At 42.3% G+C, this 24,817-nt stretch overlaps 4 protein-coding genes across 5 annotated transcripts in view; 1 reads left to right on the top strand and 3 right to left on the bottom strand.

Moving 5' to 3' along the window:
• LOC119647842 overlaps positions 1–24,817 on the top strand; it is a 142,887-nt gene that overhangs the window by 21,097 nt on the left and 96,973 nt on the right. The gene's annotated exons all lie outside the window — the stretch shown is intronic.
• Positions 1–24,817, bottom strand: part of LOC119647837 — a 43,894-nt gene that overhangs the window by 2,921 nt on the left and 16,156 nt on the right. The gene's annotated exons all lie outside the window — the stretch shown is intronic.
• Positions 9,912–11,725, bottom strand: LOC119647836. Its single transcript, XM_038049083.1, has 3 exons — positions 11,581–11,725; positions 10,317–11,519; positions 9,912–10,258 (listed from the first exon to the last, which is right to left on the bottom strand). Exons 2-3 carry the CDS (start codon positions 11,517–11,519, stop codon positions 10,085–10,087), a joined length of 1,377 nt encoding a protein of 458 aa, XP_037905011.1. The 5' UTR covers positions 11,581–11,725; the 3' UTR covers positions 9,912–10,084.
• On the bottom strand, positions 16,448–18,281 carry LOC119647835. The gene is made up of 3 exons (XM_038049082.1): positions 18,050–18,281; positions 16,774–17,991; positions 16,448–16,715 (listed from the first exon to the last, which is right to left on the bottom strand). Exons 2-3 carry the CDS (start codon positions 17,989–17,991, stop codon positions 16,512–16,514), a joined length of 1,422 nt encoding a protein of 473 aa, XP_037905010.1. The 5' UTR covers positions 18,050–18,281; the 3' UTR covers positions 16,448–16,511.

Raw genomic sequence — 24,817 nt, 5'->3', positions numbered from 1 at the left:
CATGCCAACGAGATAGTGATCCGAGTCTATATTGCCCCCCCTATATGTTCTTATATTCATGAAGACTGAGAGGTGGCGGCGTTCGATCAACACGTGGTGAATTTGATTGAAAGTGGTCCAGTCTGGAGAGGCCCTCGTATGTTTGTGGACCGCTTTCCGCTCTAATCAGGTTCTTCCAACAGCCATTTCGTGCGATACTGCTAACTGAATAATCCGCAGTCCGTTATCATTGGTATCCCTTTGTAAGCTATGGGAGCCAATGTGTCGTCTGAATACGAGCTCCGTCCCTACTTGACTGTTGAAATCTCCAAGTATAATTTTGATATCATATTTGGGACAGGCTTCGAGAGTCCGCTCAATTGCCTCGTAGAAGGTATTCTTCTCCGACTCTGCAGTCTCCTCTGTAGGGGTGCGAACGTGTATAATTCTCATATTTCTAGGGGGATTCGCCTTCATCCTTCTTCATCTGCAGTTTTTCATTGAAAATAAACTCTCAGCAATTACCACGTTGAGGTGGATATAGGGTTTGGTAGTAGAGCTGTTGTTGTTGGTTTAACAAGCGTTTGCTGGGTTTTACGCTGCATCGTGGGTATCAATCTACGTTTCGTCCTGGGATCTATTTTACCCTTTGACTGCCCGTTTAAATCCGCTGCTAAAAAGCTTGTATTTGATTGTTCTAGGAAGGTCAGGTAAGAAGTTGGTTGAAATAATCGGTTTGTGAGCCGAAATTATTTTTATTTTAAAAGGACCCGTTTTTATTTCGATTATTGTTGCTTCTAAAACAGTCAGTATGGGTGTTGAAATGAAACAGTAGGTTTTTTTTACAAGAATCGCTGTGCCATCGCCTCCTCCCGTGAGCCTGTCGTTGCGGTAGATCGTATAGTTTGGGATTTTAATATGATCCCCAGGTTTTAGGAATGTTTCCTGGATTAGGAGAACATCTGTTCAGTGTCAATAAGGAATTGTTTGAGTTCTACCATTTTACCTTTGATGTGTATTCTTCGTCCTTTAGATTTCATAGCACCCCACATGATGATGCTGCTATCGCCGTGCTTAACTGTTGGCTCAATATTACGAACTTCCAAGGCAGTGACCATCCTTCTCCACACCAATTGCAGGCCATCGGAACCAAAAATGTTTAATTTAGATTCGGCATAAAAATTAACGATTTTCCAAAGCTCTTCTGTCTTATTAACTTGAGCATATTCAACTCGTTTTTCAGGTTTTGCGTAAACCCAAAACTTTATCAAAATCGGTTCAATGTCTGTCTTTTTTTCAATGTCTGTCCGTCCGTCTGTCTGCAACATCCGATTTACTCAGAAACGGCTGAACTGAGTGTAATGAAATTTGGTGAGAACATGTAGTCTGTGTGTCCCTTTACATGCAGCGAGTGACGCCATTTTGTGTTGAATTTTAAGGGGTGTCCCCATACATACGAAAGGGGAGTGTCCATTTTTTTTTCACAGAACATGCCATATGTGGTATCAACTGAAAGGGCTCAATTGGTACTTTCTGAAACTGCTCTTTCTGATATTGGGTGAAACCTAGGGTAGGTAGGGCACAAAATTTGTGCTTCAAAAAGTGAAACAGGTCTCGTTCTCAGAAACTACCCAACCGAAAATTCTGAAATCACAGTGATCCTACTATATGAAATCTAAGCCGCAAAATACATCCCATTCCGATATCTGCACAAATAAAGTTAATAATAGTATATAGTCGCGAATTTCTTTTTTTGTGGTTTATTTTTAAATCTGGTGCGAACCCATGTATCTGTATAGACGGTGGAGAAGGTCATAGACAAAGCGTAATCGCCTACATCACTGTCAGCACGCTTACCGGGCAGGACGGTCAACTGAAACTGCTCTGTATCAGCTGACAGAGGTACTACGGGATGCCATAGAAACAAAAGAAATTGCACTGTGCGCGTTTTTGGATATCGAAGGAGCATTCGACCACACATCGCACACGGATATACAAGATGCCCTGAGCCGCAAGTGAATGGGAAACACCCTGGCATTCTGGATGGGCAAAATGCTAGAAAGCAGGCAAACAGAGGTACCGACAGGTACAAATTTTATTATCATGAATACCGCTCAAGGCTGTCCACAGGTGGGGTACTACCACCGCTGATGTGGAGTATGGTAGTGGATGAACTCCTGGACGTGTTAACAAATACTGGAATACAAGTCCAGGGTTACGCAGACGACATTGTTTTAATCTGTAGGGGCAAATATGAAGATACCCTATGTGATAGAATCCAAACTGAACTAAGGGTTACTAGTGCCTGGTGCAGGAAGGTGGGACTGCGGATCAACCCAGCCAAAGCCACCATAGTACCATTCACTAGGAGGCGTAAGCTTGATCAGCTGAGCGCCATAACATTACATGATATGGAGGTAAAACGAGAAACAAAGGTCAAATATTGGGGAATTACGCTAGACCAAAAATTACTTTGGAAGAGACATGTCGGAAAGCCACGGGGCTCTGATGACTTGCAGATCCATAGAAGAAAAAAAATGGGGTTGCAGCCCGAAGATACTACTTTGGATATATACTGCAATAGTAAGGCCAATGATTACCTATGGAGCGGTAATCTGGGCAGAAAGAACCCAACACATAAGCTCCAAAGGCTGGCTTGCGTGTGTATCAGTGGAGCAATGAGGACATGCCCAACGGCATCCCTGGAGGTCCTTCTGGGGTTAACTCCTCTCCATCTGCACATACAGATGCAGGCAAGGAGGGCAATATTCAGGATAGCCGGTTGTATAAGTGAGGCGGGGAGCTGCCTAAATCGAAGGAAGATTGATATTCTTTCTAGGCGGTATCCCGAATTACTGATACCAAGGGATAACATGACAACGAGGTTTTACTTCGATAAGAAGTTTGAAAAACGTTGGAGTAACAAGGCAAACTGGGAGAGCGTGGCTGCGACATACGGCTTAAACCAGCAACTGATTACTTGGTTCACTGACGGATCCCTCACAGCCAAGCAGCGATCAAGGCACTTAGGTCCAACCAGGTGAACTCTAAGCTGGTATGGGAATGCATTGAGAGACTGAATACACTCAGCTCGTCCAACAAGGTCTGGATACTTTGGGTTCCAGGCCATGCTGGTTTGGAAGGCAACAAGGCAGCGGACGAACTAGCCAAGAAGGGAGCAGTGACGCCTTTACACGGACCAGAACCCTTCTGTGGAATCGGAAACGGTTTCATGGCTATGAATCTAAGAAATGAAGAGGAACGGTTGAGGGAACTATACTGGGCGGGTCTATCGGGGATGGAGTAGTCCAGGGTGCTTACTGGGGGATACGAACCCATACGTACAAAGGATTGTTTAAACCTCACCAAAAAGAACCTGCGAATCATAGTGGGAATTCTCACTGGTCATTGTCGGCTGAACTATCACCCAGGGAAGCTAGGGATATCTACGGACACTGCCTGCAGGTTTTGTGAGGAGGAGGACGAAACCTCTATACACGTTCTGGGACAGTGTCCGGCACTTATGCAAAGTAGGTCGAGGCATCTGGGCGAACACTTACTACCAGATGCAAGGCTGAAAGATCTGGAAGTAGGGAATATACTAAAGTTCTTAACGGTTATAGGCCTGCTTGAGATACTATGATCAATAGGTACACTATAACCAGTAAAAGGGGCACAATATTTCTTCAAGGACGCGGTGCGACTTTCCCCTAACAGTATAATAATAATAATCGGTATAGACACGTTAATTTTGTACTAATGACACATGAGGGATCAAAGCGCTCAAAGGACGCTCCCCACTCCACATTCCCGAGCCTGGCTAGCACAGAGGCGGACAAGAACGTGTCAACCGAGCACTTTGATGGAGCTTCAGTAGGTCAGCGGGTGGACCTTCACGGTCAATTTCACCAACTTTTTAGGTTTCTGGCATAGTTCTTCCCTCTAGATCGTTCTCGGCCCAAGGTTCATTACAAAATTACTAAATTTATCCAAGTTGCCATTAAATCATCGAGAATCAGCAGAGTAGCACTACAGTGAGCGCAATTTCTTTATACGCAGTCAAATTTTTCCTCTTTTTCTTAGAAAATGCATACAATGCGAAAATTGTGTGAAACAATTGAAGGGAATATAAGTTCATTGGTTTTCTGAGAATTCGTTATGACAGCGCCATTTAGTTCAGCTAAAAAATGTATGGTATTTTGTTTTTGGTCGATAGTAATCATTTGTGCGCAATTTCTATAAACGCAAGTAGCTAAAATGTCTATAAAGTTACTCTTGAAAAGTTTTTTTGTTTTAATTAAAAGGTGTGACGTGAAATTTTTAGTGTTCTACGTAAAACAGGGCTCAAATTTAACTTTTTTAGCTTAGATTATAACGATGCCTCGTGGAAAAGTGTTAGCCGAAGAAAAAAAAGCCCAACTTGCCAGAATGGAAGATTGGGCTGCGCAATGAGAGCGATGTTAAGGGAAATTTTTTTTTACCGGTAACCTTCGACAGGGAATCATACCAAACAAAATGAACTCAGCAATTTATACTGAGCTTCTGGAAGCCATTTTGATACCGCATTTAGATGAGAATAATAACATTGACTGGAATTTCCAACATGACAACGCCGCGGTACACGCTACTGCATACGCGACATCATTTTTAAATGACAAACAAATAAAAAATTTGCAGCGGTCCCATCGAAGTCCTGATCTTAGCCTCATAAAGAATATATGAGGGATACTTGCAAGGAAAGTCTATGCGAATGAACGCATGAGTTAAAGAAATTGCCCAGTAAAAATGTAATTTTTGGCAATTTAAAAAAAAATTAAGATGTATTTTCTTATTTTTTTTTTTTGTTATTCTAAACATAAGTAAAGATACATTTACTATCATATAAACTTTATATTTCTCAAGGCTTCTATATAGTCACAACGAGCAATACATGGAGTGTGTATATAGAAATTACGCGCACTGTATATAGGGTGCAGCGTCAAAAACAAGGCTTGTTTTTTCCAAATACACTAGGAAGAAAAAGTGTGCGTACACTCAGTAGTATGATACTTTTCCTTAGTAAAACAAAAAAATTAAGCTAATTTTTGTGGCGAATTTATTATCCAAACATTACAAATAGTTCCGTAGTTTTAGTGTATTTAATTCACTAAGTTATAAGTCTTACAAAAACCAGGTTATAAAGCCAAAAATTAAAAGAATCGCAATAATTCAGTAGAAAAAGTCTGCGTACAGTAAACAAATATTTAAAAAAAATTATATTTGAGTAAATATGAAAAGCAAATCAGTAGCTTGTAGGATACCCTTTTCTTTTTATGACCTCTTTTAATCTTTTCGGCATAGAAGATACAAGTTTAGATGTTTCTTCAACACTTATTTCCATTCTTCTTGTAATACATTTTTCAGCATATCCTTTGAAGTTATATCGTATTGGCGAATTCTCATCATCATCATCAACGGCGCAACAATCGGTATCCGGTCTAGGCCTGCCTTAATAAGGAACTCCAGACATCCCGGTTTTGCGCCGAGGTCCACCAATTCGATATCCCTAAAAGCTGTCTGGCGTCCTGGCCCACGCCATCGCTCCATCTTAGGCAGGGTCTGCCTCGTCTTCTTTTTCTACCATAGATATTGCCCTTATAGACTTTCCGGGTGGGATCATCTTCATCCATACGGATTAAGTGACCCGCCCACCGTAACCTATTGAGCCGGATTTTATCCACAACCGGACGGTCATGGTATCGCTCATAGATTTCGTCATTGTGTAGGCTACGGAATCGTCCATCCTCATGTAGGGGGCCAAAAATTCTTCGGAGGATTCTTCTCTCGAACGCGGCCAAGAGTTCGCAATTTTTCTTGCTAAGAACCCAAGTTTCCGAGGAATACATGAGGACTGGCAAGATCATAGTCTTGTACAGTAAGAGCTTTGACCCTATGGTGAGACGTTTCGAGCGGAACAGTCTTTGTAAGCTGAAATAGGCTCTGTTGGCTGACAACAACCGTGCGCGGATTTCATCATCGTAGTTGTTATCGGTTGTGATTTTCGACCCTAGATAGGAGAAATTGTCAACGGTCTCAAAGTTGTATTCTCCTATCCTTATTCTTGTTCGTGTTTGTGTTTGACCAGTGCGGTTTGATGTTGTTGGTTGATTGGTCTTCGGTGCTGACGTTGCCACCATATATTTTGTCTTGCCTTCATTGATGTGCAGCCCAAGATCTCGCGCCGCCTGCTCGATCTGGATGAAGGCAGTTTGCACGTCTCGGGTGGTTCTTCCCATGATGTCGATATCGTCAGCATAGGCCAGTAGTTGGGTGGACTTGAAGAGGATCGTACCTCTTGCATTCACCTCAGCATCACGGATCACTTTCTCTAGGGCCAGGTTAAAGAGGACGCATGATAGCGCATCCCCTTGTCGTAGACCGTTGTTGATGTCGAATGGTCTTGAGAGTGATCCTGCTGCTTTTATCTGGCCTCGCACATTGGTCAGGGTCAGCCTAGTCAGTCTTATTAATTTCGTTGGGATATCGAATTCTCTCATGGCCGTGTACAGTTTTACCCTGGCTATGCTATCATAGGCGGCTTTAAAGTCGATGAACAGATGGTGCAACTGTTGTCCATATTCCAACAGTTTTTCCATCGCCTGCCGCAGAGAGAAAATCTGATCTGTTGCTGATTTGCCTGGAGTGAAGCCTCTTTGGTATGGGTCAATGATGTTCTGGGCGTATGGGGCTATCCGGCCTAGCAAGATAGTGGAGAATATCTTATAGATGGTACTCAGCAACGTGATACCTCTATAATTGCTGTACTGTGTGATATCTCCCTTTTTATGTATGAGACAGATTATGCCTCGTTGCCAATCGTCAGGCATTGATTCGCTGTCCCATACCTTGAGCACAAGTTGATGAACCACTTGGTGTAACTGGTCGCCTCCATATTTAACTAATTCGGCTGTAATTCCATCGGCTCCTGGCGACTTATGATTTTTTAGCTGATGAATTGCACGGACTGTTTCTCCTAAACTTGGTGGTGGCAGTATTTGTCCGTCGTCTTCAGTTGGCGGGACCTCCAACTCGCCGATGTTCTAGTTGTTCAGTAGCTCATCAAAGTACTCAACCCATCGCTCTAATATGCCCATTCTGTCGGAAATCAGATTTCCCTCTTTGTCTCGGCAGGATGAGCATCGAGGTGTATAAGGCTTCATCCTGCTGGCTTGTTGGTAAAACTTCCGCGCCTGGTGCGGTTGCTCCCTGTACTTTTCTAGTTCACAGACTTGTTGGTTCTCCCAGGCTTCCTTTTTCCGTCTGTGAAGTCCCTTCTCCGCTCGGCGGAGTTCGTGATAAGTCTCTGCGCGTGCCCGCGTTCTTTGAGAATGCAACATTACTCGGTATGCGGCATTCTTCCGTTCCGTTGCTAGCTTACATTCATCGTCAAACCAGCCGTTCCGACTCCTTTTGCGGCTGGGGTCAAGTATATTTGTGGCCGTATCCATGATAACGTTCTTCAGGTGGTTGTGAAGATCATTAGTTGATGCTTCATCTCCAGGTCCTCTGTTGACTGCGGTTATTGCGGCATCCATTTCCCTCTTATAGGTGTCGCGGAGGATTGTGTTATGGATGGCATCAGTGTTCACTCTCACCTGATTGTCAGAGGGGATTCTAGGTGGTATTGTTATTCGAGCTCGGAGCACCATGCCAACGAGATAGTGATCCGAGTCTATATTGGCCCCCCTATATGTTCTGACATTCATCAAGGCTGAGAGGTGGCGGCGTTCGATCAACACGTGGTCAATTTGGTTGAAAGTGGTCCCGTCTGGAGAGGCCCACGTATGTTTGTGGACCGCTTTCCGCGCAAACCAGGTACTTCCAACAAGCATTTCGTGTGACCCTGCTAATTGAATAGTCCGCAGTCCGTTATCATTTGTTTTTTCGTGTAAGCTATGGGAGCCAACGTATCGCCTGAATACGGGCTCCTTCTCTACTTGGCTGTTAAAATCCCCAAGTATGATTTTGATATCATATCTGGGACAGGCTTCGAGGGTTCTTTCTACTGCCTCGTAGAAGGTATCCTTCTCCGACTCTGCAGTCTCCTCTGTAGGGGCGCGAACGTTTATGAGGCTTATATTTCTAAACTTGCCTCGCAAGCACAGAGTGCATAGCCGTTCGCTTATGCTTTCAAAGCCGATAACAGCAGGTTTCATTTTTTGGCTGACTAAGAAACCTACTCCAAGCACATGGTTTACTGGATGACCGCTATAATATATGGTGTAGTGGCTCTTCTCCAGGAAACCGGTCCCTGTCCATCGCATCTCTTGCAACGCTGTTACATCAGCCCTATATTGGGACAGGGTATCGGCTAGCTGCTTATAAGCTTCATATCTGTACAGGGAGCGCACGTTCCATGAGAAAATGCGCAAATCGTTGTTCCTTTTTCGTTGCCGGGTCCGTCGTTTTAAAATCCGTCCTATCCGAGGCTCCTGTTGTGGCTTCGTAACAAGTTGTTTTCCGTGTAGGGTTGTCAGCCCTACCCAACCCCCAACGTCGAGGACCAGTTGGTACAATTTGTCCCGTTTTTAGGCGCGGGAGACTCGCCTTCATCCTTCTCCGTCTGCAGCTTTTCGTCAAGAAAGAGCTCCCAGCGATCACCACGTGGAGGTGGAGATAGGGTTTGGTAGTAGAGCTGTTGGTGTTGGTTCAGCAGGCATTTCCCAGGTTTTATGCTCCATCGTGGGTACCAATCCACGTTTCGCCCCGGGACCTATACTACCCTTTGACCACCAATTCTGCGAATTCTGCGTTCTAATAAATCCCACAGATGTTCTATGGGATTTAAATCTGGCGATTGTGGGGGTGTATGTAACTGTTTGGGAACATTATATAATAGCCACAGCTTATTAACCTCAGCCGTATGCCTAGGGTCGTTGTCATGCATAAAATAAAATTCGTCACCCAGGCGTAAATTTTCAGCACTTTGTTTTAAATGACGTTTTAAAATATTTAGGTAGTCATATTTGTCCATGGTAGACTCTATAAATTGCAGATTTCCTACGCCACCACTTGCCATACACCCCCAAATCATTATTCCGCCACCACCATGCTTTACCGTTGGCATCAAATTTTCTTTATTCAATGCTGTACATGCTCTTCTCCATACTATTTTTCTTCCTTTTATTCCAAAAATGCAGTATTTACTTTCATCTGAGAAAAGCACATTTTCCCAGAATTCATTTGATTGGTTTACGTACTTATTCGCAAATTTTATTCGTTTTCGCCTATTAGTTAATGAAATAAATGGTTTCTTACGTGCAACTCGCCCATGGTAACCAGCTCTCTTGAGTATTTTCCGTGCAGTATCAGCACAAATTTTTTTGTTGAACTTAAGTTCAATATCTTTCGCGATTTGTGGTGCAGTTATTCGTGGATTCTTTTTCACCGAACCTATAATACTTCGCCTTTCCCTAATCGACAACTTCGATGGGCGACCAGATCGTGGCTTCAATGTTATTATTCCCGTCGATTTAAAGTTGTTAACTACCCTTTGAACAGATGAATGTCGCCTTCCTACTATCCTGGCTATTTCGCGGAAACTTTTTCCTTCTTCCCATTATTTTATTATAACTTTTCTTTCACTTACACAAATCTCTTTTCGCTTCAATTCCATAATAACAATTATACACACAAAATAACGAAAAAACGTCCTTATTTTTCACACTTCAAACACAGCCATAAAGCAATAACTCACAATCAATTTACTCCAAATGGCAAGGATTTATATTTCGGGGAATCACCTAATTATGTGGCTGTACGCAGACTTTTTCTACTGAACATTTGTGACTTTTCTTATTTCCCTTTTTTTATTTCAGTTTCCTTGAATTCTAATTTCGTAAAAGTGGCCTTATCAAAGCAACAAGACCACAAGCAATATGCAAACAATAAAATGTTTTTAAAAAACTAATTTATTCGTGTGTTTTACTAACGAATAACCAGGAACTGCTTAGTGTACGCACATTTTTTCTAGCGAGTGTATATTCATGTATTTAGATTTACAAATATTTATTGTATGACCTTAAAAAAGATATTTACTTGAGGATAATTTAAGGAATCGCTTGAATTACAGCCTCAACATTCTGTCAATGTCGATACGTAATTTTGCATATTGTAAAAAAAGTATTTCCTCCACTTCGTCCACTTTCCAATGGACAGGGCAAAGTGATTGCGGAGGACGATAAGAGTTTTCTGCTGGCCTGACCTCCAATACATCCAAGTTATCAAGATGTAGTCCCGACTGTAAGGAATTGCACTCATATAGATCAATCGAAGCAGCATATTAGAAATACCTTTACCTTAAGGAGATCCTCGTGGATGTCTCCTCCCCAGTATATCTTGAGTGGTTGGGGATTTCCCTGTTTTTTAGCGTCTATAATTTTGTGAAGTAGATCGAAATCGAATTTTATTGAATGAATCTTAAAGCGGAATTTCTGTAAACTTTTTAAGATCCTAATTAATTCGATAAGCCCATCACCACTAACATCGCAAACATCGCTTCCAACACGGATATCGATCCGCAAGTCTTCCAAGGTGGGTATTCCCAGAGCAAGTACTTGGAGCTGGTAATCGTCTAAAGCCAAACATTCCAGCAGATGGAAAACTTTTAGGTTCTTCAATGACTTAATATAAGGCAAGGATATTTCCGCTATTTGGAGGTTCCATTTATGATCTTTGAAAACTGCTGCATGTCGGAGTGGTTTAAAGTTGTATAAAGTAAGTTGTTTGAGCTTTTTTAATTGTTCAATCCGTTCATGGTTTACAGACAAAGTTAGCGCGTCGATGACCAGATGCTCTAATTCATGTTGTGTATCACAGAAAGCTTGGATCGCAAAGTTTTTGAAAAAACGGCAATAGGATATATCAAGGGACTTCAGATTATTCCCATTCATGAGTTTGATGAAATTTTCCACATCAAACGATTCACAGCGACTGATGTTTAACTCGACTAAGCTAGTCATTTGACTTATCTCTTCTCCAGTCAGATTGGGGAAACCTGTTAAATCTAAATACTTTATGCTCTGCATATTTCCAATTATGGGTAAAAGTTGGTGTCGAATTTGTCTATCTTCTTGCCTTACACAAATCGATTCCACAGAGTTGTTGGTAAATAATATTTTCCTAAATATTTCAAGTTCAGATTCACAGGCTGGATACCACAAGCGAATAGCTTCCAGGCTACGGCAATGTGCTTCTATAACCTCGTAGTAGGGTCTTCTTTCGTTAGTTGTGAAATAACTAGGACGAGCTAGGGAAATATTCTTGATTTGGTATCCAAAACGTTCTAATATCTGCATGGTCTCATCCACTGTTAAACGTCTCATACAATTTTCCATATAAAACACATCCTTTTCTGATACTACCTGGAGAACCCTATCTTCGCCCAAATAGCTGCCGAGGATGAGCTTATCAGTTAGAGGTAGAAATGACAGTATATGTTGAAGGCAATCGTCGTTGAGTTCGGAGAGCGTTTTCTGAGTTGTTCCAACTTTTTTATTCATCTAAAATGAAATATCAAGTAATGAAAGTTTAGATATTGATGGTAAGGACAGTGATACCTACCTTTGTTTCACTAGTTCCTATATTAGACGAACTTAACACTGAATGTAGTCCACTTTCCTATCTAAAATTGAAGGCTTGGAACGATCAAAAACATCTGAGAAAACCTCCAACTGTGTTCACTTTTACGTCAATACGGTTGCCTGAGTAAGACGTTATTGGGGTGAGAGATTTTGTATCTCTAATTTCAAGACAATATTACACTCAAGCCACAGTTTGGACTGTTCACTTATTCAATTCACTTATTTACAGTCGTAATCTTCTTGTTATACATATTGTTATTTCTGAGTTGAGCCAACCTCGCCGGACGATCGATTTTATTTGTTATGCTTATCAGCAGCTACTCCAGCTCTCCCGTCTTCTTAACGCTAGAAGTCCAATTTAGGTAATTTTTAAGGTTTCGTGTAAAATAATACCTTATTAAAATGGGTTTACTGTCTGTCTGCCCGTCGTACGCATTCTCGGAAAGGTGGTAACTACAGTTAGATACTATACAGCTACCACACTCCCCTTCATCATCAACGGCGCAACAACCGGTATCCGGTCTAGGCCTGCCTTAATAAGGAACTTGTTAAGTAGTGAAATCGAAATCTGTAAAAAGCTAAAACTGAGACAAAATATGAGCTCTATATCTCTCACTTATTTCGTATTCGGAATGTGCAATGAGAGTTAAAGTGTCTCCGACTCATTGATTATCAATGCGCAATCGGATGAAAACTATGTAATTACATAATTATCGTGGAAAAGGTTTAGTTAAACGTGTAGGACGAACATGGTAACACGCAATTAGTAGACGTATTAACTTGTTGCCATAGCTTGCAATCCTACACAAATGAGAAAATTGGGAATGGATCTTGACGGAGATCTTCCAATAATATCATACATGTGTGTGTGAAAACAGGTTTAGCTTGAAACCCTTCCCCTTGTCCAGTTTACGCTCTAAAGTAGATCAGAGATACGTGGAGAAGTGGTAAAAATAGAAGATTATAGAAGAAAAAAGATCTCGGTCGAATATCGAGCACGAAACATTGAATAAAAGACAAAATTACGGAATAATTTTGTGTTTTTATATTTGTGCGTTTAAATACTTTACAGAACTCCAGACATCCCGGTTTTGCGCCGAGGTCCACCAATTCGATATGCCTAAAAGCTGTCTGGCGTCCTGACCTACGCCATCACTCCATCTTAGGCTGGGTCTGCCTCGTCTTCTTTTTCTACCATAGATTTTGCCCTTATAGACTTTCCGGGTGTGATCATCCTCATCCATACAGATTAAGTGACCCGCCCACCGTAACCTATTGAGGCGGATTTTATCCACAACCGAACGGTCATGGTATCGTTCATAGATTTTGTCATTGTGTAGGCTACGGAGTCGTCCATCCTCATGTAGGGGGCCAAAAATTCTTCGGAGGATTCTTCTCTCGAACGCGGCCAAGAGTTCGCAATTTTTCTTGCTAAGAACCCAAGTCTCCGAGGAATACATGAGGACTGGCAAGATCATAGTCTGGTACAGTAAGAGCTTTGACCCTATGGTGAGATAGATCACTTTCTCGAGGGCCAGGTTAAAGAGGACGCATGATAGGGAGAATATCTTATAGATGGCACACAGTAACGTGATACCTCTATAATTGCTGTACTGTGTGATATCTCCCTTTTTATGTATGAAACAGATAATGCCTCGTTGCCAATCGTCAAGCATTGATTCGCTGTCCCATACCTTGAGCACAAGTTGATGAACCACTTGGTGTAACTGGTCGCCTCCGTATTTAACCAATTCGGCTGTAATTCCATCGGCTCCTGGCGACTTATGATTTTTTAGCCGATGAATTGCACGGACTGTTTCTCCTAAACTTGATGGTGGCAGTATTTATCCGTCGTCTTCAGTTGGCGGGACCTCCAACTCGCCGATGTTCTGGTTGTTCAGTAGCTCATCAAAGTACTCAACTCATGGCTCCAATATGCCCATTCTGTCGGAAATCAGATTTCCCTCTTTGTCTCGGCAGGATGACCATCGAGGCTTCATCCTGCTGACTTGTTGGTAAAACTTACACGCCTGGTGCGATTGCTCCCTGTACTTTTCTAGTTCACAGACTCGTTGTTTCGCCCAGGCTTCCTTTTTCCGTCTGTGAAGTCGCTTCACCGCTCGGCGGAGTTTGTGACAAGTGTCTGCGCGTGCCCGCGTTCTTTGAGAATGCAACATTACTCGGCATGCAGCATTCTTCCGTTCCGTAGCTAGCTTACATTCATCGTCAAACCAGCCGTTCCGACTCCTTTTGCGGCTGGGGCCAAGTATGTTTGTGGCCGTATCAATGATAACGTTCTTCAGGTGGTTGTGAAGATCACTTGTTGATGCTTCATCTCCAGGACCTCTGTTGACTGCAGGTATTGCGGTATCCATTTCCCTCTTATAGGTGTCGCGGAGGGCTGTGTTGTGGATGGCTTTGGTATTCACTCTCACCTGATTGTCAGAGGGGATTCTAGGTGGTGTTTGTTATTCGAGCTCGAAGCACCATGCCAACGAGATAGGGATAGGGATAGGGATCCGAGTCTATATTAGCCCCCCTATATGTTCTAACATTCATCAAGGCTGAAAGGTGGCGGCATTCGATCAACAAGTGGTCAATTTGGTTGAAAGTGGTCCCGTCTGGAGAGGCCCATGTATGTTTGGGGACCGCTTTCCGCGCAAACCGTTTTCATTTGTATTTTCGTGTAAGCTATGGGAGCCAACGTATCGCCTGAATAAGGGCTCCTTCCCTACTTGGCTGTTAAAATCCCCAGGTATGATTTTGATATCATATCTGGGACAGTCTTCGAGGGTTCGTTCTGCTGCCTCGTCGAAGGTATCCTTCTCCGACTCTGCAGTCTCCTCTGTAGGGGCATGAACGTTAATGAGGCTTATATTTCTAAATTTGCCTCGCTGCGCAGAGTGCATAGCCGTTCGCTTATGTTTTCAAACCCGATAAGAGCAGGTTTATTTTTTTGGCTGACTAAGAAACCTACTCCGAGCACATGGTTTACTGGATGGTCACTATAATATATGATGAAGCGGCTCTTCTCCAGGAAACCGGTCCCTGCCCAACGCATCTCCTGTAACGCTGTTATATCAGCCCTATATTGGAACAGGGTATCGGCTAGCTGCTCATCAGCTTCATCTCTGTATAGGGAGCGCACGTTCCATGAGAAAATTGCGCAAATCGTTATTCCGTTGTCGTTGTCGGGTTCATCGTTGTATAATCCGTCCAGTCCGAGGCTCCTGTTGTGGCTTCGTAACAATTTGTTTTCCTTGTACGGTTGTGAGCCCTACCCAACCCCCAACCTGGAGGACCAGTTGGTACAATTCGTCCCGTTTTTAGGCGCGAGAGACTCGCCTTCATCCTTCTCCGTCTGCAGCTTTTCGTTAAGAAAGAGCTCCCAGCGGTCACCACGTGGAGGTGGAGATAGGGTTTGGTAGTAGAGCTGTTAGTGTTGGTTCAGCAGGCATTTCTCAGGTTTTATGCTCCATTGTGGGTACCAATCCACGTTTCGCCCTGGGACCTATACTACCCTTTGACCACTTCAATTTATTTAGCCAAGCGGGGCCCAGTTTTGTCATTAGCTGAAAAGGTGGGGAGTGCGGGAGGTTGAAGGTGATAATTTGTTTTACAGACCCATTCACAGAAAATATCCAACCAAAAACTCTGAAAAAATCAATCAAGAGGCTACCACTATATGGTGCTTAGGCTTCGAAATACCCTCCATGCCGATGTCTCTTCAAATAATATTAACAATATACTATTGTTCTATAATTTTTAGTAATCACGAAATTGATTGTAGTGTTAGCTACAGTGGAAAGCATAATACCACCAAGTTTGGTGGAAATCGCACTATCGCTAACACCGTTATAATTGGCCAAAATTGTCGCTTCTGTGCAAATTTAAGACTTTGAATGTCAGAATCGCGCGAAAGTGGATATTCTCACTTAATATATTGTTACGAATTTGCTTTTACGTATTTCTACCGCTGTCACCAATTGTTACGATTTCCGTCACTTAACCCCTTCGCTGTTACCAATTGTTACGTTTTTAGCTATTCGTAGTCGTCGCTCGCTACATTACTTGCTTTGTGTAGGCTCGTATCACTGGATTGCGTAGTACTAAACACAAAACCCGTTCTATAACTTTAATACAAGCGTTTATTACACACACATTATGCAACCGCACTGTATAATTAACTATAGAACAATTCTTTAACTAGTACAATTCGAGGCGTATTCATACCCGACGCGATCTGTTCTATCTCTAAAATCTAACTAACTTTGTGAGCGGATTTCCGGCCCCTTTATACCCCGCGGAACATTCCGGAAAGGCATGTAAACATTTTACTAGAAAACTACTTTGCGACAGGACCTTTCTACCGGCATTAGAGTCATCTGGTAACAATTATTGTAACGAAATATTCGCCCTACTGTTATACAATTTTGGTGTCTTGGCTAATTGTCATAACTACGATTCACATTGACGTCACACATAATTTTCCAAAGTGAATTTCGTAACGATATGTAAAGATTGTATGCGTATAAATGCGTAATGAAACAATTGTTCGCTCAAATGTTTCTATGAAAGAAACACTTAAAATCTTTCATACCTGACGGGTCCAGCTTCCGGTTTTCAGACTTGTTTTTATTTTCATTTTCAGGTTTCAGTTTGCATTTGGTTTACTTCGTTAGGCTCGCGCGAATCTCCATGTTTATGTGGTTATTTTCAGGATCCGATGCGGACCCATGCACCGATATAGACACGTGAATTTTCGTAAAATGACACGTGACGGATTGAAGCGCTCCAGCCTTTTGACCATCGCACTATTCACATTTTATACAGAACGTAGGGTGAAAAACTAGGATTTATTTCCAAAAATATTTTTTAATATAAAGACAACAAGGTTTACAAATATTTCTTCTAATCCGATAAAAAGGTTATATTTATTTGGTCATAACTTAAGTAAATGGGGAGTTGCTGCCCAAATCGCGTGGCATTATCAAAAAATGGTCCATCGTCTCCAGAATTATCAGCGTTGTCCAAGTCGTGATAACACACATGTCGGTAAGAGGGTTCCTCTCGGCTGACCTCCAATATATGCCAATTATCAAGATATAGTGGGGACTGTAAGGAATTGCACTCATATAAATCAAACGAAACAGCATATTAGAAATACCTTTACCTCAAGGAGACCCTCGTCGATGTCTCCTCCCCAGTATATCTTAAGTGGTTGTGGATTTCCCTGTTTTTTAGCTTCGATAAATCTGTGTAGTAGATCCAAATTGAGTCTTATTGCAACATGGTCCACATCACATTTCTGTAGACTCTTTAAGTCCCGAATTAATTCAACAAGTCCGTCAGCGCTAACACGAGGGATATTGATCTTCAACTCTTCCAAGTTGGGTGTTTTCAAAGCAATTGCTCGAAGATCGTTATGGTTAAGACCGTGATGTTCGTGCAGATAGAGAAATTTCAGGTTATTCAAGGATACAATACGACTCAGGAAGATGTTAGCTACTTGGAAAGAAAGACTCTGTGTTTCAAACAATTCAATATTAGGATGATTTGCAATCCCTTGGAAAACTGATATAACTGCAGGTTCGCAAACTTCGCATAAGATGAGTTGTTTGAGCTTTTTTAATTGTCCAATCGGTGCACAGTCGTTGGAGTATCCTTCTAGGCTGATGACCAGATACTCTAATTCATGTTGTGTATCACACAAAGCTTGAAGCGCAGCGGCCTGCAGAGGGTGATACGATATATCAAGGAATTTCAGATTATTCCCATTCATGAGTTTGATGAAATCTTCCTCTCTAAAACGGCAGTCACGGATATTTAACCCGACTAAGTTAGTCATTTGACTTATCTCTTCTCCAGCCAGATCGGGGACCCCTGTTAAATCTAAATACTTTATGCTCTGCATATTTCCAATTGTTGGCAAAATTTGGTCTTCAAGTCTTTCTTCAGTGTGTCGCTGTACAGAAATCGATTCCAGAGATTTGTTGGCGAATAATATTTTCTGAAATATTTCCAGTTCAGATTTCCAGTCTGGATAAAAGAAGCGAATAGCTTGCAAGCTACGGCAATGCGCTTCTATTAACTCGTAGTAAGGTCTTCTTTCGTCAGTTGTGAAATAAGTAGGAAGAGCTAAGGAAATATTCTTGATTTGGTATCCAAAACGTTCTAATATCTGCGTGGTCTCATCCACTGTTAAACGTCTCATACAATATTCTATATAAAACACATCCTTTTCTGATACTACCTGGTGAAGCCTATCTTCGCCCAAATAGTTGCCGAGGATGAGCTTATCAAGAGCAGGTAAAAATGACAGTATATGATGAAGACAATCGTCATTGAGCTCGGTGAGCGTTTTCTGAGTTGTTCCAACTTTTTTATTCATCTAAAATGAAATATCAAGTAATGGAGGTTTAGATATTGTTAAGGAAAGTGATACCTACCTTTGTTCCACTGGTTCCTATATTAGACGAACTTAATACTGAATGTAGTCCACTTTCCTATCTAAAACTGAAGGCTTGGAACGAGCAAAACCATCTGAAAGTACATCCAACTGAGTTCACTTTTTATCTCAGTTCAGTTGCCTGAGTAAGACGTTATGGGGGTGAGAGATTTTTTATCTGTAATTTCAAGAGAAGAGCCACACTTTGGATTGTTCACTTAGGTCACAAGCGAGGTATTATCAATCAATTATTTAAAGTCGTAATCTGTAATCTGCAATCTGAACATGAGAGAAAAGACTGATAAAAAAATGCAAAGAGAGTGATGCAATGAACTTTTAAGGGAACCATAAACATTGCAAAGTGATTAGCACAACGGACTTTGAAAAAAGTACGTATTTCAACAAATCAATAATAATAATAAAACTCCGCCGAAGCCGATCCCAAGCCCGGTTGTGAAAGGAGGAGGGATGAATAGCTTCAGTTTGAATGGCAGCGTCTCAGGGGGTAGATGAGGAAAGTGCAGGAACTTTGCAGTCTTGCAGATTACTCACTGAGGGACCTATCCCAACACCTGGCAACTAGGTATAAAATGCAAATCCATCCAATGAGAAGAAGGAGAAATTTAAGGTCCGGTACGGATAACCGGCGGGAGTCGTCTGACTTGGTGACTAGGTTGGGTTCCCGTAATGGACAGCACGGCGTCGAAACCGCTAGGCGTGGGGCGGTTCGACGTCTAGGCGCCACGACGACCAGGAGCACAGCTCCGCCTGCTGCAGCTGTTTCGCTACAATCTGTGGCGACCACCAGCAGGTTCGCGTAGGAAGCGGATGAAATGGACTGAAGAAATGAACCTCTTCATCATCCGCTCCTCATCATCATCAACGGCGCAACAACCGGTATCCAGTCTAGGCCTGCCTTAATAAGGAACTCCAGACATCCCGGTTTTGCGCCGAGGTCCACCAATTCGATATCCCTCAAAGGTGTCTGGCGTCCTGGCCTACGCCATCGCTCCATCTTAGGCAGGGTCTGCATCGTCTTCTTTTTCTACAATAGATATTGCCTTTATAGACTTTTCAGGCTGGATCATTCTCATCCATACGGATTAAGTGACCCGCCCACCGTAACCTATTGAGCCGGATTTTATCCACAACTTGACGGTCATGGTATCGCTCATAGATTTCGTCGTTATGTAGGCTACGGAATCGTCCATCCTCATGTAGGGGGCCAAAAATTCTTCGGACGATTCTTCTCTCGAACGCGGTCAAGAGTTCGCAATTTTTCTTGCTAAGAACCCAAGTTTCCGAGGAATACATGAGGACTGGCAAGATCATTGTCTTGTACAGTAAGAACTTTGACCCTATGTGAGACGTTTCGAGCGGAATAGTTTTTTTTGTAAGCTGAAATAGGCTCTGTTGGCTGACAACAACCGTGCGCGGATTTCATCGTCGTAGCTGTTATCGGTTGTGACTTTCGACCCTACATAGGAGAAATTGTCAAAAGTCTTAAAGTTGGTTTCTCCTATCTTTATTCTTCCTGTTTGACCAGTGCGGTTTGATGTTGTTGGTTGATTGGTCTTCGGTGCTGACGTTGCCACCATATATTTTGTCTTGCCTTCATTGATGTGCAGCCCAAGATCTCGCGCCGCCTGCTCGATCTGGATGAAGGCAGTTTGTACGTCTCGGGTGGTTCTTCCCATGATGTCGATATCGTCAGCATGGGCCAGTAGTTGGGTGGACTTAAAGAGGATCGTACCTCTTGCATTTACCTCAGCATCACGGAACACTTTCTCGTGGGCCAGGTTAAAGAGGACGCATGATAGCGCATCCCCTTGTCGTAGACCGTTGTTGATGTCGAATGGTCTTGAGACCGATCCTGCTGCTTTTATCTGGCCTCGCACATTGATCAGAGTCAGCCTAGTCAGTCTTATTAATTTCGTCGGGATACCGAATTCTCTCATGGCCGTGTACAGTTTTACCCTGGCTATGCTATCATAGGCGGCTTTAAAGTCGATGAACAGATGGTGCAACTGTTGTCCATATTGCAACAGTTTTTCCATCGCTTGCCGCACAGAGAAAATCTGATCTGTTGCTGATTTGCCTGGAGTGAAGCCTCTTTGGTATGGGCCAATGATGTTCTGGGCGTATGGGGCTATCCGGTTTAACAAGAAAGCGGAGGATATCTTAAAGATGGTACTCAGCAACGTGATGCATCTATAATTGCTGCACTGTGTGATATCTCCCTTTTTATGTATGAGACAGATAATGCCTCGTTGCCAATCGTCAGGCATTGATTCGCTGTCCCATACCTTGAGCACAAGTTGATGAACCACTTGGTGTAATTGGTCGCCTCCATATTTAACTAATTCGGCAGTAATTCCATCGGCTCCTGGCGACTTATGACTTTTAAGCCGATGAATTGCACGGACTGTTTCTCCTATACTTGGTAGTGACAGTATTTGTTCGTCGTCTTCAGTTGACGGGACCTCCAACTCGCCGATGTTCTGGTTGTGCAGTAGCTCATCAAAGTACTCAACTCATCGCTCCAATATGCCCATTCTTTCGGAAATCAGATTTCCCTCTTTGTCTCGGCAGGATGAGCATCGAGGTGTATAAGGCTTCATCCTGCTGACTTGTTGGTAAAACTTCCGCGCCTGGTGCGGCTGCTCCCTGTACTTTTCTAGTTCACAGACTTGTTGGTTCTCCCAGGCTTCCTTTTTCCGTCTGTGAAGTCGCTTCTCCGCTCGACAGAGTTCGTGATAAGTCTCTGTGCGTGCCCGCGTTCTTTGAGAATGCAACATTACTCGGCATGCAGAATTCTTCCGTTCCGTTGGTAACTTACACTTATCGTCAAACCAGCCGTTCCGACTCCTTTTGCGGCTGGGGCGAAGTATGTTTGTGGCCGTATCCATGATAACGTTCTTCAGCTGATTGTGAAGATCATTTGTTGATGGTTCATCTCCAGGTCGTCTGTTGACTGCAGTTATTGCGGCATCCACCTGATTGTCAGAAGGGATTCTAAGTGATGAAGTTATTCGAACTCGGGATACCATGCCAACGAGATAGTGATCAAAGTCTATATCGGCCCCCCTATATCTTGTGACATTCATCAAGGCTGAGAGCTGGCGGCGTTCAATCAGGACGTGCTCAATTTGATTGAAAGTAGTCCCGTCTGGAGAGGCCCACGTATGTTTGTGAACGGCTTTCCGCGCAAATCAGGTACTTCCAACAACCATTTCGTGTGATGCTGCTAACTGGATAATGCGCAATCCGTTATTATTATCGCATACTTCGAGCACATGATTTACTGGATGACCGCTATAATAGATGGTGTAGCGGCTCTTCTCCAGGAAACCGGTCCCTGTCCATCGCATCTCTTGTAACGCTGTTACATCAGCCCTATATTGGGACAGGATATCAGCTAGCTGCTCAGCAGCATTCGGTCTGGACAGAGAGCGCACGTTCCATGAGAAAATGCGCAAAACCTAGAATCACAAAAGTAAAATAGGCTACAGTATAGAGCATGGTTCTACCAAATTTAGTAAAAATCACACTATTGCTAACAAAGTTAAAATATGTCAAAGGGGTCGCTTCTGTGCAAATTCAAGACTTTGAATGTCAATAACATTTGAAAGTGGATATTTTCACATAATATATGCATATATTACGTGCTACATACTAATGGGGCAAATGTACATTCGAATCTCTTGATAAAAGAAATAAACAAAACATTTCATACCTGAAGCGTCTAGCGTCCGGTTTTCCGACTTGTTTGTATCTGTTGTAGATTAAATTCTTCGCATTTGCTAATAATATCAAAATCACAGTGTGAAGCGTATGAGGTTGACTATTATCAATACAGGGCTTTCCTTCAAATGATTTATTTAAATCGCTCTCTAAAAACTAGAGGACAATGGAATTTTTAACTATGTTACATGGAGCTTTCATACACTCGTCGCTCCTCACATCTTCGTCTTTTTCTTCAGCCTTTGTCTCGTTCACAAGCGGGGTCGGCTCGTCGTGATCGCTTTAGTCATTTTATTTCATCAAATGCCTGATCTGGATGCAATTTCGAGGCTATTAAATGTCCATCTAGCGTATCATGCCACCGTTGTTTCGGTCGGCCTTTTCGTCTCTTACCATTGACTTCGCTGTTCAGAGCAATCTTGGTAACTGATTTCTCGTTAACGCCATATCATCGAAGACGCCTTCTTCGGAGTTTCTTCACGATCGGTGCGACCCAATATCGATCGCGGATATCCTCATTTCGGAAGATCTTCGTCTTCATTACCGTAAGACGCCGTTCATTGTCTTTTATAGTCGGCCAACACTCAGAATCATAGAGAGTGACAGGACTGACGATATTGTGGTAAATTTCAGATTTGAGACGTTCGCTGATACATCGATCACAAAGAACACCAGTTGGGGAATGCCACTTCATCCAGGTAGCGTTAATGCGTGAAACAATTTCATTACGCAGTTCTCCACTGGCAATAGCATTGATTCGAGATATTTAAATCGCTCAGTTCTTTCAATGGCGGTAACCTGCCCAGAACTGAGCGATTTCAATATCTCGGGTCAATGCTATAAGCCAATGGAGAACTACGTTATGCTCTTCACATAGGGAAACACAAAAACTTTTATACCTGAAGCGTCAAGGTTCCAGTTTCCCGACTTGTTTTTCATATTCAGGTTTAGAGCTTCAGTATTTGCGGACGGATCTAAACGGTCAATTTAGCCAATTTTCTTCAGATAAGGATAGCTCTTCCCTCTAGGTAGTCGCCTGCCACGCAGGATGGTCTTTTGACCACCTCAATATTCAAAGTTCATTACACACTTTATACAGAATGCAGGGTGAAAAACTAGGCTTTCTTTTCAAAAATATTTTTAATGTAAAAGCAACAAGGTTCACAAATATTTCTTGTAAGGACATAAAAAACATATATTTACTCGGCCATAATTTAGGCAAATTGGGTATTGCCTAAATTATCGCCCGCACTCTCGACCTAAACCGGCGTAATGTGAAAGTTAGAAATCTGAACTTGACTTGGTCATTTGAGCAAAAATAGTTTATTCTTTCTCCAATCGAAAGGGATTTTCCTTCGTCTGAACTCCACTATATGCAAGTTATCCAGATATAGTCGGGACTGTAAGGAATTGTACTCATATAAATCAAACGAAACAGCATATTAGGAATACCTTTACCTTAAGGAGATCCTCGTCGATGTCGCCTCCCCAGTATATCTTAAGTGGTTGGGGATTTCCCTGTTTTTTAGCTTCTATAAATCTGCGCAGTAGATCCAAATCGAGTCTTCTTGCGTCAGGTGCCACATTACAATTCTGTAGATTTTTTAAGTCCCGAATTAATTCAACAAGTCCGTCAGCGCTAACATTGCTATCGCCGTCATCATCACGGATACCGATCCGCAACTCTTCCAAGTTGGGTATTTTCAAAGCGATTGCTCGAAGATCGTTATCGTTAAGACGCTGATGTCTGGGCAGGTAGAGATATTTCAGGTTCTTCAAGGATACAATACAACTCAGGAATATTTTAGCTGCTTCGGGAGACTTAAAAATAGCCGATATTTCCAAGAATTCAAGATTAGGAAGATTTGCAATCCCTTCTAAAGCTGATATAAGTTCATGTTCGAGAAAAAAAAATAAGATGTTTTTTGAGCTTTTTTAATTGTCCAATTGATGCATAGTTGGAGTACTCTATTCCGCCGATGATCAGATACTCTAATTCATGTTGTGTATCAACTAAAGCTTGAAGGGCACCGTCCTTAAGAAGACAGCACTGCGATATATTAAGGAATTTCAGATTATTCCCATTCATGAGTTTGATGAAATTTTCCTCTCTAAAACCGCAGCACTCACGGATATTCAACCCGACTAAGTTAGTCATTTGACTTATCTCTGCTCCACTCACTTTGTTGGAAACTGGTAAATCTAAATACTTTATGCTCTGCATATTTGCAATTGTTGGCAAAAGTTGGTCTTGAAGTCTTGCTTGACCATGTCGCTGTACAAAAACCGATTCCAGAGATTTGTTGGTGAATAATATTTTCTGAAATATTTCCAGTTTAGATCCACAGGCTGGATAAAACAAGGCAATAGTTTCCAGGTTGCGGCAATGTGCTGCTATTAATTCGTAGTAGGATCTCTTTTCTCTTTCCTTAGTTTTGGGAAAACCAACTAAGGAAATATTCTTGATTTGGTATCCAAAACGTTCTAATATCTGCTTGGTCTCATCCACTGTTAAACGTCTCACACAATTGTCCATAAAAAACACATCCTTTTCTGATACTACGTGGAGAACCCTATCTTCGCCCAAATAGTTGCCGAGGATGAGCTTATCAAGAGCAGGTAAAAATGACAGTATATGATGAAGACATTCGTCATTGAGCTCGGTGAGCGTTTTCTGAGTTGTTCCAACTTTTTTATTCATCTAAAATGAAATATCAAGTAATGGAGGTTTAGATACTGTTAAGGAAAGTGATACCTACCTTTGTTCTACTGGTTCCTATATTAGACGAACTTAACACTGAATGTAGTCCACTTCCCGACCTACAACTGAACGCTTGGAACGATCAAAACCATCTGAAAGTACATCCAACTGAGTTCACTTTTTATCTCAGTTCGATTGCCTGAGTGAGACGTTAGTGGGGTGAGAGATTTTTAAGGTTTTGTGTGAAACAAAACCTTATTAGAATCGATTCGATGTCTGTCTGTCCGTCTGTCTGTCTCTTTTTTTTTTGTTTTTTTTTCGGCG

This window comes from Hermetia illucens, chromosome 2 (assembly GCF_905115235.1).
Source record: "Hermetia illucens chromosome 2, iHerIll2.2.curated.20191125, whole genome shotgun sequence".
NCBI lineage: Eukaryota > Metazoa > Arthropoda > Insecta > Diptera > Stratiomyidae > Hermetia > Hermetia illucens.
Note: the sequence above shows the minus strand (reverse complement) of the source record. Positions and strands in the feature narration are given on the sequence as shown.